Source organism: Canis lupus, chromosome 19 (assembly GCF_048164855.1).
Source record: "Canis lupus baileyi chromosome 19, mCanLup2.hap1, whole genome shotgun sequence".
Classification (NCBI taxonomy): domain Eukaryota; kingdom Metazoa; phylum Chordata; class Mammalia; order Carnivora; family Canidae; genus Canis; species Canis lupus.
In genome coordinates, this window is record NC_132856.1 from 43,516,828 (window position 1) to 43,530,748 (window position 13,921).

The 13,921-nt window shown below is 52.0% G+C and overlaps 1 protein-coding gene and 1 long non-coding RNA gene across 2 annotated transcripts in view; one reads left to right on the forward strand and one right to left on the reverse strand.

Moving 5' to 3' along the window:
• The window catches only part of CCDC12 (coiled-coil domain containing 12), a 54,672-nt gene extending 43,712 nt beyond the window's left edge, over positions 1–10,960 (forward strand). Inside the window, exons 3-7 of the mRNA XM_072786473.1 lie at positions 3,262–3,341; positions 4,864–4,925; positions 5,117–5,151; positions 6,099–6,175; positions 6,277–10,960. Coding sequence (XP_072642574.1) covers positions 3,262–3,341; positions 4,864–4,925; positions 5,117–5,151; positions 6,099–6,175; positions 6,277–6,359 — 337 coding nt within the window. The 3' untranslated portion in view covers positions 6,360–10,960. The remainder of the gene's footprint in view (positions 1–3,261; positions 3,342–4,863; positions 4,926–5,116; positions 5,152–6,098; positions 6,176–6,276) is intronic.
• On the reverse strand, positions 2,386–6,428 carry LOC140610405 (uncharacterized). Its single transcript, XR_012012069.1, has 3 exons — positions 5,629–6,428; positions 4,389–4,500; positions 2,386–3,862 (listed from the first exon to the last, which is right to left on the reverse strand). It is a non-coding gene; the product is annotated as an uncharacterized lncRNA (long non-coding RNA).
• Positions 10,961–13,921: the final 2,961 nt, after the last annotated feature.

Below are 13,921 nucleotides of genomic sequence, written 5' to 3' on the forward strand. Positions count from 1 at the left end.
CCTGGGATCGAACCCCACATGGGGGTCCCTGCTCAGCCCACTCATGTTCTCTCTTGCTTGCTCTCTCTGTCTCTCAAATCAATGAATAAAATCGAAAGAAAGAGAGAGAGAGAGAGGGAGGGAGGGAGGGACGGAGGGAAGAAAAAAAAAAACAAAAGGTAAAGGCAAGCAATTATGCTGCAGGTGCCCTGACCCACCCTCTCAGGACTGATGAAGAGCCTTCCTTCCTTGCACTGATGCAAACTTTTTTTTTTTTTTAATTTTTTTATTTATTTATGATAGTCACAGAGAGAGAGAGAGAGAGAGAGAGGCAGAGACATAGGCAGAGGGAGAAGCAGGCTCCATGCACCGGGAGCCCGACGTGGGATTCGATCCGGGGTCTCCAGGATCGCGCCCTGGGCCAAAGGCAGGCACTAAACCGCTGCGCCACCCAGGGATCCCTGATGCAAACTTTTTGTCTCTTCAGCCCCATGAGATGGCAGGAAGCTCTGCTTGGGGTCTCAGCTTTTCAGCTCTGCTTGTAAATAGATGCTTTAGGGGAGAAGAGGCGCCCAGTGTCAGGCTCACTTACCTGTCACAGTTTCCCTCTTTCTGTGATCGTGGCCCCTCAGATCCCCATCACCTGGGACTTCTCCAAGGGTAACAAATAGATTTTTAGAAAGATACCTGTTGTCAGGTTTTTGAAGTTGTTTGCAGAAGCAGAGAGTTAAACCTTGGTCCTGTGTTGGAAAGGCCAGATCCCCGAACAGAACCCAGTGCCCTCCATGACCCATCCCAGAGACTCTTGCCTTTTAGCCAGCTTAATTGGACATTTGTGATAGGCAGCCTCTTCAGTAGGTCTCACAGAGAGCATCTGGGAGGACTTGGACCTATCTTAACAGTGCTGGGCATACCATCCTTGGTTACAGATGTGGAAACTGAGACCCGGAATGGGACAGTCCACAGTGACTAGGACCCAGGTATTCTTTTTTTTTTTTTTTAAGATTTTATTTATTTATTCATGAGAGAGAGAGAGAGAGGCAGAGACATAGGCAGAGGGAGAGGCAGGCCCCATGCAGGGAGCCTGATGCAGGAGTTGATCCCAGGGCTCCAGGATCATGCCCTGGGTCGAAGGCAGGCACCAAACCGTTGAGCCACCCAGGGATCCCTGGACACAGGTGTTCTTGACCACTGGACCAGTCTCAGCTCCAGGGGGTGCAGGGGATACTGGGCGACATGGCAGCTACAGGGGATGGGGGTGCTCTGTGGCCAGCCCCTGGCCAGTGCTGCTGTTTCCTGTTGTGCTGGCCTCTCCCTGTCCCCCTGCCAAGCCCTCCCTGTTCCAGTGTCTGTCTTCTGAAGCCTTGGCAGCGTGGGGGCTGGGGGGGCATGGGTACTGTTGCTATTGCTGAGAGCCCCAAGTACAGCTCCCAGCGGCCTCCCCTCTCTCCTGCTGATGTCTCACAAAACCCTGGAGCTGGTTTCTGAGAGTGATAGAGGTTTTTTTTTCTCACTAATCCCTGCAGTTTTGTGCCCACACCCAGTTTCTCTTCCGCTTCCCCCCCCCCCCCCGCCGCCCCCCCACCCTGTCATAAACGAAAGTCAGTGCACCAAATCACGTGCTGCTTCTCTCCCAGTGCCTCAGCGGTGTTCACCAGCATCAGAGGGTAGAGGACAGAGTGGGTATCCCTGCTCCTTAGTGGGCAGCAGGCTTCCTGCACACAGGCCCTGCTGGCACTGCCCTCTGGCCTCGGGGCCCTGGCAGAGAAGGGGGCTGGTGGAACTGGTACATTAGGGGACCGATTGGCATCAGAAAGCTCTCTAGTTCACACCAGTGTCTCTTGCTAGGTGTGTGGCCACAGACACCCCTGCCTCAGCTCTAGACAGACTCCTGCCCCAGGGGCTGGGGACTACAGCAGTGTTCTTGCCTGACAGACAGAGGGTCAGTAGGTGACAGACTGTGGGAGCCCTCGTGCTGGGACAGTGTTCCCTCTCCTGGAGGCTCAGGACCTCTGAGGGGCCAGCAGTACCCGAGGGGTTCAGAAGAGGTAGTGAAGAAGGAGGACCCACATCCCAGCTCCCCGACTGGTGTGTCAGGCCACTTCTGCTTCCCCGAGGCCGAAATGGCCTGTCCCACGGTCTCTGTCTTGCTTTTATTCAGCAGCAGCGCTCAGGAACTGTCATTGCCACCCCGAGCAGTTAGCCAGGGCCCCTCCTCCTGCAGCAAGCCTCTGGTGGGGAGCGGCCCGGGGTTAAGGAGGTACTGAGCAATGAGACCCCACACGTGGTGCGGCCAGCCCTACCCAGGAGATGCGACTTCCCTTTCATGGGCCAGGCCCACTGTGTGATCCTGGTCTCCTGTGGCTCCTGTCCCTTCACAGAGCACTTGGGGTCTAGCCGGTGGCATTTTATTTTTTTTTTATTTTTTTATTTTTTTAATTTATTTATGATAGTCACACAGAGAGAGAGAGAGGCAGAGACACAGGCAGAGGGAGAAGCAGGCTCCATGCACCGGGAGCCTGATGTGGGATTCGATCCAGGGTCTCCAGGATCGCGCCCTGGGCCAAAGGCAGGCGCCAAACCGCTGCGCCACCCAGGGATCCCGCCAGTGGCATTTTAAAGACCTCTTGCCACCGTGAGGCTGGGCCGTTCTCCTGGCTGTCCCCGTGACCTGGCTTTTCCAGCCTTGCACAGTGTTGTCCCCATGCTTCTCTCTTGCCAGCTGCTCATGCACACCCTTACCACCAAGAGTTGAGGTCTGTACCGGTGGCTCCAGGCCACCAAGGCTCTGAGAAAGAGGCCAGACCTAGAGAACCAACATGTGACCACCGGTGTCTCCGTGGGGAGAAACTCAGCCCAGGAGCTCTGACCCTGACTCCAGGTCAGGTGCTGCAGCCACTGCCATGGGACCTGAGGACAGGGGTGCGGTCTCTCTGACCCTCAGTTACCCTCACTGTCAGATGGAGCTCCTCCAGGAGAGACAGCCAGTGAGTGCTCCCCAGGCCCCCCTGGTCCCAGCTCTGGGTGAGAGCCCTCAGTGCAAGCAAACCTTGGCAGAGCAGCCTGCGTGGGGCTGAGGCTTGGAGTGGGGGGCCTGTCCCGGTGGTCCTTCTGTTCCTGTGCTTTCCCTCTTCGCCAGGCTGTCTCCAGAGAGAATGGAGGAAAGTCGAGAAGGCACACACTAGCTTATGTGGCTTCATTGCAGTCTGACCTGCAGATGTATGGGGTGAACACGATGGCCATACACTCCACTCCATCTCTGCTTGTTATTTGCTTTCATAGGGAACTCAGGCTGCGGAACTATGTCCCAGAGGATGAGGACCTGAAGAGGAGGAGGGTGCCACAGGCCAAACCAGTTGCGGGTAGGTGGACTGCTTTTCTCCACCTCTGCTCTGAGGCACCATCAGATGCCTCCACCTTGGCAAGTGTCGCCCTCTCTCAGAGAATATCTGGCAGTGCCAGGGCTGGAAGCTGGGCCCTTGGGACCCTCTAGCACCGCCTCACGACCATGCAGAAGTAATCAGGGTTGAGTGATGGCAGAGAGGTGGTCAGGGCACCCGAGGGTCTTCCAGGGATCTGCAAGCAAAGAAGCCACATCCCCTGGGAGGACCTCTCTGGACTGAGAAGTGGAAGTGGCCCCGGGGCCTTGGGACAGCGGGGGACAAGGGGGAGGGTGGGGAGGGTGGAGATGGTGCTGTGGGCACTTGGAGGTCACAGCGAGACCCTGAAGAAGGCCGACCATTCAGGTGCACGCTGCCGGCCCAGGCACAGAGGGTCGGAGAGGTGTTCCTGCCGGTGGGGCGGGGGCCTGGGCCTGGGGCTGCCCATCTCCCGTGGTGTGGGGAACAGCACAGCAGCCAGGAGCTTCTGGAGATGCTCCACACTGGAGAGGCAGAGTACTTCTTATCACATAGTTCCTGGTCCTGTTTTTATCCCTCATTTTTGTTGTTATCAATTTTTAATTAGACAAATAAATGAATAATGAATGATTTATCTTGCAAATGTAAAGTGTTGCCCATTCAGCCACACCCACCCATTCAGCCACACCCGTCTGCTTCCCCACATTCTTTTCACTGAAATTCACGCACTTCCTAGGTGATTTGCTTCATGGTTTGGGCCACACTGGGGTGGGGACAGAGGGCAGGACAGGGAGATGGGGTGGGGAGTGGTCCCATGGTGCAGGGTCAGCACCTGTGGCTGAAGGCAGGTGAGGCAACACATGGCAGCAGTGACAGGGTGTGGAGGGAGCCCCTGGAGCCCAGATTTGTTGATATCTGGCCCTACAGGGGCAGGCCCTCCCAGTCTCCCACCTAGAGGCCCTGTGCACTGTCAGCCGCTGGGCATAGCTGAGAGGTGCGTGAGGTAGGCCTCCCTGGGGTGGCTGTTGCCCTGGTCCTGGGAGCACATACCTGAGTGGGATGGGAAGAAAAGCCAGTCCAGGATCCAGGGGACATCCTCCAAGCCTAGGAACCCCTGTAGATTAGGGGAAAGCCAGTCCTCTTGGTTCTTCACAAAGCCATGCTGTGGATGGATATACCCCGGTGGTTCCCTCCTTTCCCAGCAGGGTAGATAGCCAGGGAGCACCAGCCGCGCCTCCTGGCTGCAGGTCTGCGCTCTGCGGACTCCTAGCAGCTGCCCCCCCAGAGGCCCTTCCTTTACCCCATGATTGCTTTCATCCCAGGAAACCCAAGGCCTCCCTCCAGGGCCATCTTTGCAGAGTCTTCACCTCTGGAAGTTGGGGGCTCTGGGGGAGGGGCCAAGAAAGCCCAAGGTCTCTGCGGGGTCCTGCCTGCACCCTCTAGGGCTTCCTGGGGCACCAGGGTGTGCTTCAGGTGGAGTGGTGGCTCCTTACTGACAGGCCTGTTGTTGTCTTGCACCCTCTAGTGGAAGAGAAGGTGAAGGAGCAGCTGGAGGCCGCCAAGCCAGAGCCCATCATTGAGGAAGTGGTGAGAGCCCTGAGTGCAGGGGTGGGGACTCCTTGGGCCCTCCTCTCCTCCCCTAGCTGCTCTCCTCCCTCCACTTCTCTCTTCCCTCTCCCCGCTCTCTCCCCTCCCCTCCCTCCCTTTTTTCCACTTGCTACCTCTGTGTGCTGGAGCTGGGCCCCTCCCATCCTCTCATGTGTCTCCCTCTTCCCCAGGACCTGGCCAACCTCGCGCCCCGGAAGCCTGACTGGTGAGTGCTCCAGGCAGGACAGTCCTCCCAGTAGGGAGATGGACAGTGTGGACACATAGCTACATGACATAATTCCTATGCTCCTGACGGAACATAAAGGAAGAGTGTGAGGGAAGGCTTTAGGGGTGACACCCGGGGGATGGGAGGGACTCAGGGAGAAGAGGAGCAGCAGTCCCCACCAGAAGTCCCTTCTGCTAGGGCAAGGATCTGCCCCACCTCAGAGAGCTGTGTTTGAGCAAGGCCAGACTTGGCCCTCTAGGAGCCAGGATGGAGGCAAGATGATGGGACGGGCAGACAGATTTCTGTCCCGGTTCTGCCACCAACTGGCCTGTGCTGCTTTGGCCTCAGTTTCCTCTTCTGTGATGTGGGGCTACTCCTCCTTCCCCAGTACCCCTGTGCCCAGGCTGAGGGCTGTGTGGCCTGGAGTTTGTGTTCTGCTTGACCTCAGGCCAGAGGCACAGGCCATGTCCCTCTTACCTGCGATCCTGTGGCAAGTACAGCACCGCCAAAGGTGTTCTCATTTGTGGAAACAAAAGCCTGGGGCATGTGTCCTAGGAATCCCTGAGTCGGGAGAGTAGGCCTTCTGGAAGCTCCTGGTGGTGAGGGTGAGCATGTGGCTGGAGGAGGAGCAGAACCCACCGTGAGCCAGGGAAAGTCACTCCCTGATGGTGCCTGAGGGGACCAGACCAAGAGAGCAGCCCTCTGCCACACCTTGACCCAGGCCTGTGTTTGGTGGGTCTGTGGCACCAGTCGGGGCAGGCGGGCTGATGCTGGGTCTTGTAGGATGCAGGAAGGGAGAGAGGAACACCCTGGCCTCCTCCCCGGGGTGGTCTCCTGAGGCCCCTGAATGTGGTTCCTAATGGCAGAGGGGCTCAGGGAGGGGAGGATCCCAAGGCCACACCCAGCCAACCTTCACCTTCTGGCTTCCTTGCACCTGCCTGCTCCAGGGACCTCAAGAGAGACGTAGCCAAGAAGCTGGAGAAGCTAGAGAAGCGGACCCAGAGGGCCATCGCTGAACTGATCCGTAAGTGCGGGGCCTGGCAAGGCAGGATCCCTGCCCTGGGTGGGGAGCAGGTGGCCCAAACAAGGGCCCCTCCCCACTCCTTCTGTCTGCCACCCACCCAGGTGAGAGGCTGAAAGGCCAGGAGGACAGCCTGGCCTCTGCAGTGGACGCTACCACCGAGCAAGAGGCCTGTGACTCTGACTGAAGCCCACCATATCTCCTCCCCGTGTCAGGCCTGTCCTGTGGGCAGCCCCGGACTGAGGTGGGGCTGGGCTTGCTCTTAGCTCCAGTTTGGCTCCAGGGCCACACATGGCCCTTGCCGTGGGGTGAGGCAGCTCCTTGTCTTCTAAGTGGTCCCCGCCGCCCCGAGGGGCAGAGCCAGCGGCAGCCCAACGGGCTTGCTGTGTCTCTACCTAAGTATGTATTTTGAACTTTCTTTTCTCTCTAGAAATAGAAGCAAGCAGACCCATGTGTGTGGCAGAACCTATTAGACATTTCTGGGTCCTTGGGGCGCTGTGGGTCGGGCCCTGAGGTGGAGCCACAAAGGCCCAGACCTGACCTTGTGAGTGCAGGTCCTTGTCCAGTCAGATGATCGTGTCAAAACCTGTGGGTGCCAGAGAGACAGGGTCAGAGAGCCTTCTGTAAGCCCTCCCACGGGCCCAGACCTCCCAGGAGTCTCTGGTCAGCCTGAGAGGCTCCCGCCCTGTCCTCTAGGGATCCCCTCAGAGTGTGGAGAGGACAGGGAGAGGCTGGGTATGCGGAGGGGATGCACTATGCCTCGGCAGTCCGTCCCAGGCTGCTTCAGACCAGGGCCCCTGGCACTGTTGCATCTCATCCTGCACAACGCTCAGCAGCCCGACTCCCAGTCAGAGCCAGACCATGGCTTCTCGGGGACAGGGCCCCTGGATTGGGGAGGGGGCTCCTGTATCCTAGGGTAATACAAACTGGGTTCCCAGGGTCCTGGTGTTATGATCACAGACCTCCTCTGTGGAGCTGACTCTTCAGAGTGACTGGCCACAACTCTGACTCCAGGTACCTGAGACCAACTAGAATTTAATCTCCAGAATGATAACACTCTTGAGTTTCCTTCAGCGTTTCCCCTTAAGTCTCCCACCCTGCCCTGTGTCACCCCAGTGCGTCCTTCCCCCTGTGCTGAGTTGGTCTGACTCTGGCCAGCAGCGCCAAGAACTCAGGCCATAGGGCTGGAGCGAGTGCGTATACACTGAGACCAACACGCTATACAATAAAGTAGATGCTTTCAGCTAAATGTATGCAACTACCCTGAGAAGTTAACTTGTACAGAGAGGGAGCAGAAACCTGCAGGCACTACTGAGGGCTGATGTGGTCGGTGGCTGGCCAAGCAGCCAGTAGGACCAGGACTCTGATTCGCACACAAGCAGAGGGTCACATGTGCCCACGGGCAGCAGGGCTGGAGCCAGACTCCCTCTGCATCATGGTGTCTGGAAGTATCTTTCCCTTCCTGGGAATAAAGGATGAGAAGGTGCCTCCCGGCCCCAGGACTGCCTTAGACAGCAGGGTGCTCGTCCGTGGCAGCATAGGACTCGGACATCTGGGGACGGGGCCCAGTGAGGTTCCCACTCCGAACTGGCACTGTGACTAGAATGTGGCCAGCCCCACAGAATGAGAGCCCTTAGAGCTGAGGAAACATTTGCTTCTGCGTTTACAGCTCTGTATGCCTACAGAAAACCGCCGTGCATGGAGAGAAGAAAACAAACACCATCACACTCGATGGGCATGAGTACAAAAATGACAGGATCCGTGAGGAGATCTAGTGCCTTGAGGAGAGGCTACCACCCCACCAGGTGGAAGAATTTATACCTAACAAGCTGACAAACTGACTTCCTAACATGCTTCCTCTAAAATGAGCATTTGTTATATCACCAGAGAGAGAAAAGAGGCACTGAACCCACTAACTCAGGAACAGGGACTAGGTATGAGGACAATCTGGTGAGTAATCCTGGAAACAAAGAATGTTTACTAAACTAAGCAACTCACAGATGCACATACATACACACAATAAGCAACTCACGGGAGGAGCTAACTAGTAACAATCAAGGGATTGATAAACTGGAAGTAAAAGCTGAAGCTCCCGAGAGTTTCAGAGAAGAGGGTCTGTCAAGAACTTGAAGTACTGCCACGTGTCCTTGAACAGACAGGAGATCAGGAAAAGGAAACTAGAGAAAGGAGAAAGAAGAAATGGCTGACCATTTCTGTCTCTGGCATTATGGTACAACAGTTGCCTGAACTGATCCTCCCTTTGCAAATAGCTAAAATACTAAGTACATAAATAATCACGACAAATACTTCTTAAATGCATCACTGACCTGGCGAGAAAGTAAGGAACACTCAAGGTAAGAGAAGCACCAGGACGCTGAAGCCCGACATTTAACTTGAAGGTATTTGATAAACCAAATGAAACAGCATGGTTTTGGGGTCCTCGGTACCTCGGGCCAAGCTAACCCAGTACTTGTGCATAATGAGGAGTCTGGTCAGAGAGCCCACCAGAAAGCTGGGCTTCCCAAAGGGCAGTACCCTCTGAATTAACAGTAGATCTGCTCCCTTGGCATCCCAGGGGAAAGTTTAACCTTGCCACTGACTGGAGTGAAAAAAGTTCTCCCTCCTAAGGACGGAGCAGGCCCTCACATGGGTTTGCACATGAGAAACCTCAAGCCAAGAGTGTAAGTGGTCCCAGAAAGTGGTGGTCTCAGATGCTTGATAGACATGCAGATCCTCCCTGAATGAACCTTGATTCATTGCAGTCCTCAATGAACCCCCAGGGATAAAGTTCCAGGAAAAGTGAGCGGCTTCTGGAAAAGGTCACCAGATCTACTAGGCAGCAAGGCACTGAGAGCAAAGGACATCAGCAGGGATGTGGTAGACTTGCAAAGGATTCACACATTAGAATTACCAGGCACATGTCTTAAATGTTTAAAAATGATGTAAGAAGGCAGCCCGGGTGGCTCAGCAGTTTAGCGCCACCTTCTGCCTGGGTTGTGATCCTGGAGACCTGGGATCGGGTCCCATGTCAGGTTCCCTGCGTGGAGCCTGCTTCTCCCTCTGCCTGTGTCTCTGCCTCTCTCTCTGTGTCTCTCATGAATAAATAAATAAAATCTTTTTTAAAAAATAAAAATGACAAAAACTAAAAGGCTTGAAAAGAGGAATCGATTTGCTAAAAAACCCAAGTGATATTCTGGAAATAAAAATTGTCATAGCAATTAAAAGCCCTGTATCTGTGAATTAGAGCTAAAGAAACAGATTGATAACCTAAAACAAAAAGCTCAGAGAGACAGAGGACAGAGTGGGAAGAGCCAGCATAACATGTGATTCAGGTTCCAGGAGGGAGAAAAAGCAAAAATGAGGAGGACGTAATTTTTTTTTTAATGGCTATGAACAACTCTTCAAAATCACCAATCCAAAAAAAAAAAAAAAAAAAAATCACCAATCCACAGATTCAAGGAGGTCAACAAATCCCAAGCAAGGCAACAAAAAGAACTCAACACTCAGATGTTCTATGTCTTGATATGGATGGTGATTAATTAGTATATTCACTTTATGGCTATTCATTGAGCCACACCCATATGATTTATACACTTTTTTGTATGTTTATTACAGCTCAGTAAGCAAGGTCACAGTTTTCTCATATCTTGGATTGCTCAATTACTGTATTCAAATTCCATACAAAACTCAGCGGCTTGAAACAGAGCTTTAATATCTGACAGTTCCTGTGGGTCAGGAATTCAGGAGTGGTTTACCTGGGTAGTTCTAGCTTGGGATCTCTTTGGGATTGGAGTCAAGATGGCCCCCAGGGCTGCAGTCATCTGAAGGCTTGGCTGGGGCTGGAGGGTGTGCTTCCAGGATGGCTTCCACCCTCGGGATTACTCATGGAAGCGTGGCGTGCACGCAAGTGCTTGCCACAGGGTTCTCTCCACAAGACTTGTGAGATTGCTTGTGTGCTATGGCAGCTGGCTTTCCGCAGAATGAGTGATACAAGGCAGAAAGCAGGGGAGGGTTTTAGGGCCTTTTATGACCTGGTCTTGGAAGTGATATCCTGCCACATTGTATTGTTAGAAGCAGGTCATTACATCCAGGCCACACTTAAAGGAGAATTAGATTCTACCTCTGGAAGGGAGGTCTGAGAATTTGTGGATGTATTTTAAAACCACTGAATACCTAGACAATAAGTGCAATAAGTTGGCAGGACAAAAAGAAGAAGACAAGATGTTAAAATTAGAAAAGATGCGTTACCTTTTTTTTTTTTTTTTTAAGATTTTATTTATTCATGAGAGACACAGAGAGAGAGAGAGGCAGAGGCATAGGCAGAGGGTGAAGCAGGCTCCATGCAGGGAGCCCGATTTGGGACTTGATCCCGGGTCTCCAGGATCATGCCCTGGGCCAAAGGCGGCGCTAAACCGCTGAGCCACCCGGGCTGCCCAATGTGTTCCTTTTAAGGAGCAAGACAGCAGATGTCTCAACCACAGCCAGTGTTAACTGAAACTATACCTTCTGGTATCAGTGTTAACTAGATGAAAGGAAATTGTCACCTTAAAATTTTATACCTGAAGAAAATAGCTTACAAGTACAACATATTTTTAGACAAACCCAGAGATTTTGTCACCAGAAGATTCACATGAAAAGAAAGCATTTTAGGGTAATGAAAATAGTCTACAATATTGTGGTCGTGGTTGCACAAATCTGTGAGTATGCTTAAAAGCCATTGAACTGTACACTTCCAGTGGGCAAAGTGTATGATATCTATCTTAATAAAGCTGTTTTTTAAAAAATAAATATTCTCCTTTAAAAAAAGAGTTCACAGTATGTCTTCAGATTGAAATGAGGCACAATCCAAGATGGAAAATCTGAGATATGAGTAGGAATGAAGAGGAAAAAAGTGGAAATCTAAATAGGTATTGACCTTGTGGGGAATAAAAAAAGGAATGAAAAAATTCCTGAAAGAAGGCAAAGAGAGGGATCCCTGGGTGGCTCAGAGGTCGGGCGTCTACATCGAGCTCCCTGCCTGGAGCCTGCTTCTCCCTCTGCCTGTGTCTCTGCTTCTCCCCCGCCCCCCGCCATGAATAAATTAATAAATAAAATAATAAAATAATAAATAAAATAAAATCTTAAAAAAAAAACAAAGAGAAAAAGTGGGACACATAAATGAATCCAAAAACATCATTAATTACAATCAGTACCTTTTTAAAAAAACTAAATCTGATGCTATTTTTAAAAAGCCTGAACTCAAAGATTGCAAGGAAAGGGACTTGATAAGCTCTATGAAGAGGTGTCTGGGTGGCTCAGTCGATTAAGCGTCAGCTTTTGGCTCAGATCATGATCACCAGGTCCTGGGATCGAGCCCTGCTGTGGGGCTCCCTGCTCAGCGGGAGTCTGCCTCTCCTTCTGCCTCCCACCCCCACTTGTGCGCTCTGTCGAATAAACTCTAAAAAGAAAAAAAATACCTTTATGAAGCTCAGAACCAACAAAGGAAGCCAAGGTGGCTGCGGAGACCTTGGGCCTGAAGTGTGATTAGGTATTCTGTGTGCAGCCCCGAGCTGTCACCTGTCGCACGGGGAGAGCTAAATGATCCGGCCGCTTTGGAGAAGTGGAACACGTGCTCACCCCGTGCGTGACCAGCAGTTCCACCATTAGTGTCTTAGGGAGCTGTTGCACAGCTGTACCAGGAGACGGGGACAGGGTGCTTGTAGGAGCATTCTTCATAATAGCTTGTGCGCACACTTCACACGCGCGTGCATGCACACGCACACATTAAACCATGTAAGGGGAAGAAATGGAGTATGAGCCATTTGTGTGATGCTCCAGAACAGGTAGAGTGAAACAAGGTACTCTACGGGTAGGCCTGTGGGTGGTGAAGTCGGTGCAGAAAAGCTAGGTGATGACCCTCAACATCAGGCCTGCTTGCGGTTAGCTCCGGGAAGGGGCCCGTCGAGGCAGCGATAATGTTCTTTAACTTGGTTTGAGTGGCAGGAATACATTTTATTCTCTGTCCATTTTATTTTATTTTATTATTTTATTTTATTTTATTTTATTATTTTTTTTGGTGTATATGCTGTATCTCACACACATACCTTTTAAGGAGAGAAATCTCCAGAATTCACAACATAAATTACTCGGTAAGTGTGGTATTTTAAAATAGCCACATCTGCAGTTTTGTTAGCGGTCCAAGTTAGAACATTGAGGGTGAAGAGACAAATCATACAGGCTACATGGGGAAAAAAAACAACCGCCACATAAGAATGAATGAGTTCCATTTTCCTCAGTAGTAGGTACTACAAGACAAATTTTTCCCAAGTACCAAGGAAACGTGACAATCCGCTTAATTAGTGTACGTCATTAGGGCCAGATAGACATTTTCGGGCTTATGATACCAAGTGTTTACTATGCACAGATCTTTGCCGGAAGAATGAGCAGGGAATGCTCCTTAGCAAGAGGAGTGGTGGTGGGGGCCGCGAGAGGGGTGTGGGAATCGGGGCCGCATTTGGCAGACGACCACGAACAGGATCTCAAACAAGGAGGGCTTTATTGTTCTTGTGTTAAGTCCATGGCGATACAGTGGATCCAGGGACACAGATCCCTTCTGTCCCCCCAGCTGCCGTCCTCAGCTCCCCTAGGAGCCTGCGCACCCCCAGGTGGGAGCCACAGGGAGGAGGCGGAAGGGCAAGGGGCAGGCTGGCTGAGGGAGCCGTGGCTTCACGCCCGGTCAGCCCCCCAGGCTTGCCTCCGCGTCCCACGAGCCCTCACTGCAGACGTGTGGGGAGTAAGGGTGTTTTAAGCTGGGCACATTGCCACTGTGATTGAAATCGAGGTTCCACGAGAGGAAGAAGGGTAGAAAGAGTACTGGGAAGGCAGCCAGCAGTGTCTGCCACAGGATGCAGGAAGAAGTGGCGACCAAAGAAACTGGTAAGCATTGCAAAAATCAATAATTGGCTGACCTCTAGCAAGACTTACAAAGACACAGGCACGAATATTAGGAATGCAATAAGGCTGCCCTGACGACCTCAGAAACCTCAGAAGACAATGAAGGGATACTGTAGATACCCACATCAGTTTGACAAGTTGACGAAATGGACCAATTTCTTGAAAAGCACAAACTACCACGACTCCTCTGAGATGAAATAGATGGTTTGCATAGCTGTACCTACTAAGGATACTGAATTCATGATTTTAAAATTTCCTTATTCATTTAAGTCATCTCCATACCCAGCGTCTGGAACTCATTACCCCAAGATGAAGAGTCATGCTCTACCCACTGAGTCAGGAGCCCCCTGACACCATTTTAGATTCCCCTGTAATCAAGCTGGGGGTGTTGGTGGAAAGATAAATACATAGATCAGTGAAAAAGAATAGGGAACCCAAGTAGCCCCAAACAAGTATGGCTAAGTCATTTTTGACAGAGGTGCAAAATGAGCTCAAGGAAGGCAAGGTAGGATTCAGCAGATGGTGCTGGAGTGGTTGGATATCCATAGGCCAAAAAAAACCCCCCAACCAAAAGCCAAGGCAATATACAAAAGTTAAAGTGGATTGTAGGTTTATTTTTTTTTAAGTTTTATTTATTCATGAGAGACAGAGGCCGAGACATAGGCAGAGGGAGAAGCAGGCTCCCTGCAGGGAGCCTGATGCAGGACTCAATCCCAGGACCCCGGGATCACGACCTGAGCTGAAGGCAGACGCTCAACTGCTGAGCCATGCAGGTGCCCCTGGATCATAGATTTAAATGTAAAATGTAAAACTATA